General features: G+C 39.5%; 1 protein-coding gene across 1 annotated transcript in view; it reads right to left on the bottom strand.

The window, feature by feature from the left end:
- prkag3b (protein kinase, AMP-activated, gamma 3b non-catalytic subunit) overlaps positions 1–2756 on the bottom strand; it is a 28180-nt gene that overhangs the window by 15639 nt on the left and 9785 nt on the right. The window contains 3 exon segments of the mRNA XM_032515404.1: positions 316–353; positions 669–834; positions 1541–1667. Coding sequence (XP_032371295.1) covers positions 316–353; positions 669–834; positions 1541–1667 — 331 coding nt within the window.

Raw genomic sequence — 2756 nt, 5'->3', positions numbered from 1 at the left:
ATTTTTCCATCTTTTCTCGGCTTCTTTATGCACATTAATACAAATGTTTACCTGGGGTGCCCACACTTTCAAACCCCGCTGTATCACGGCTATTCTGTGACTGTAACTCTAAGCTAAATTATGTTTGATTTAATAACATTAAATATATAATTAAATTGTATTGTTTTTTCAATCACAGTAATCCTGACTAAGGCTAACCTTTTGGTTGCTAAAACTTAACTTTTTCACTATCCCTCCCGTGTTGCAAAAGAAAACAACAATTATAAAACTAATGAAATGAATCACAAGACTAAAGGATGTGTGAAACTAACGTACAATGACATCAAACCTGGAGTACAGCGCCACGACTTTACCTGCAGGGGAGACACAGAGCGATGAACACACCATGGAATAGATGTTGCACGCAGACAAAACATACAGATGTCAACTCAACACACATTATGCGTGAAAGAAAATCAACAGTGGAAAGAAATCACAAGCGAGTCTGGTTGACCGTTGATTATTTACAGCTGGCCTGAATATGAAGCATTTGTTTCAGAACTGTAATGTTGTAATGCAATGGATCCAAAGTGTTTTTTTCATTGAAACTAAACTGTGATTCAAATACATACAAGAAACAAAATGACTCTTTTTTTTAACAACCAAATGTCAGTGTGATGTTAGACCACCTTGCTCATTGACTACAGGCAGCGCAGACACCCGCCTCTCTACAAAAATGGACAACGCGTCATAGACAGAGGCCGTGTCCTGGACCGTCGCAATCTGTTTGAAGGTACCGATCGCCACTTCATTGATCCGCTTCTGAAGAAATCTGGGTTTAGGAATCATGGATCCCTGGTGGGAAGGGAAGGAAAGACAACTAGTATACAATATCTAAAGATGAAATCTTTTCTTTTTTTTTTTTACAGAAATCCAATAGTTTTTCATATCTATTTTATCCAATCAGCATAAAAAGATACTGTCTTTTATTTTGAAAGTGCAATCCTCTACTCTGGAACATATGGAGGATGTCCCCCATTTTTTTTCTATTCTTACTTGTTGGAGATTTTTGTTTTAACCCTTGTGTTGTCTTCCCATCAACCATCATCTTTTGCTTTTTCTGATGTTTCAGCGGGTTTTTTTTTTCTCGTTTTCTTTTTAAATTTATAGCCTCATTTTTATTTGACATTACATTACACATCATATTTGACATTATACACAAACAAGTACTCGTTTTTTTTTAAACGCTTTTTGTCTCGTTGGTTTGTCATTTCTTCTGAGGTTTTGGTCACTTTTTTTAAATTCAATAAAACAAACCAAATTTGGGGAAAGTAATCTTTCATTTTATCTGAAGAACCCTGTATGGCATCCATGTTATTTTTAGGCAATTTGGTTGAAAGAAAGCCAAGTTCCTGATATTAAAAATAAAAAAAACGGGTCAAATTGGACCTGAGGACAACACAAGGGTCAAATGGTTGACTGGTTGGTTTTAAATGTGTTTTGTTGTCCAGTAAGTAAAAAGATGTGGACAAATGTTTATTAAAAAGGAAAGAAGTCTTACAAAGATGTGGAGGAACTTGAGGATGCGTTTGTGTGTGAGGATGTGGAGGACGTTTCCCGACGTCGGGTCGATGACCGGCAGCCGGTGAATCTTATTCTTCAACAAGGAGTAGATGGCATCAAACAGACTGAGGAGACAATAAATGATGCAGGATTACGATTTTAATAATTACACGTGAGGATTGTGACATGGAATAACAAGACGCATTAATTTAGTGATCCGTTATCAGGCAGCAATGCACCCTCAGTTCCTTCTGCGGGAGTTTTTTTTTTTTTTAAGATTATTCTTTTGGGGCTTTTCACTTTTTTATTTGATAGTGACAGTGGATCGACAGGAAAGGGGGAGAGAAAGAGAGAGGGTGACACGCAGCAAAGGGCCGAAGGCTGGATTTGAACCTAGAGGCCGCCCTTCTGCGGGAGTTTTAATGCAACACACACATTTAGCATGTTTGTTTTGTCCATACGTGCTTGTTCTGTGTTCCCCAAGTGGTCGAAGAGGTCTCAGCTGCTACAATAAGTTTTTTCTTTTTCTTTTGCCCCCCCCCCCCGGCTTGAATTTTAAACTCCGCTTATGGTGCGTCCTGCTGATAGAACAAAAACTTAAGACAATATATAAATATCATACAACTGTCACGGCCCAATTTTTCCCAATGGTTGCCAGGCTGAGGTGGGTGTGGCTTACCTGCGTCAAGTTTAGAAAGTGGAGATTGAGGACAGACTAGGAGACAGTCGGTTTTGGAAGAGAGACGTGCTTCTGAATGTCATGATGAAGATCCCCCCCCCCCCCACCCCCACCCCATCAAGTTGTACTACTGTTTTAGTCAGCATTGATTTACATGTCTACTAGTGAACTGTCAACGGAGCATCTACGCTGGTTAGCACCGGATCATAGTGAGAGCTGTTCGGCTGACGAAAGCGAAGAAATGCCGAGGACGACAGATAGGCCAACTCAGTTCACCTGGCAAACCCAGTCTTTAGATCTGTGGTTTCACATATAAGGCTGAGAGCCCCTAGACACGACAACAGCATCACGTTTTCCCAGGGTTGTGGTTATGCTGTGACACAAAAATGTCATTAATTGTAACCCTCCCCTTGTCCTCGGGTCAACTTTGACCCCTTTAAAAAATGTCTATATCTGAAACATTGGTTTCTTTTTAATCAAATTACCACAAAAAATGGATTGGAGTCCATACAACGCTCTTTGCAAATACAATTAA

This window comes from Etheostoma spectabile, chromosome 5, assembly GCF_008692095.1.
Source record: "Etheostoma spectabile isolate EspeVRDwgs_2016 chromosome 5, UIUC_Espe_1.0, whole genome shotgun sequence".
In the NCBI taxonomy this organism is placed as follows: domain Eukaryota; kingdom Metazoa; phylum Chordata; class Actinopteri; order Perciformes; family Percidae; genus Etheostoma; species Etheostoma spectabile.
This window is presented reverse-complemented; position numbering and strand designations above follow the sequence as displayed.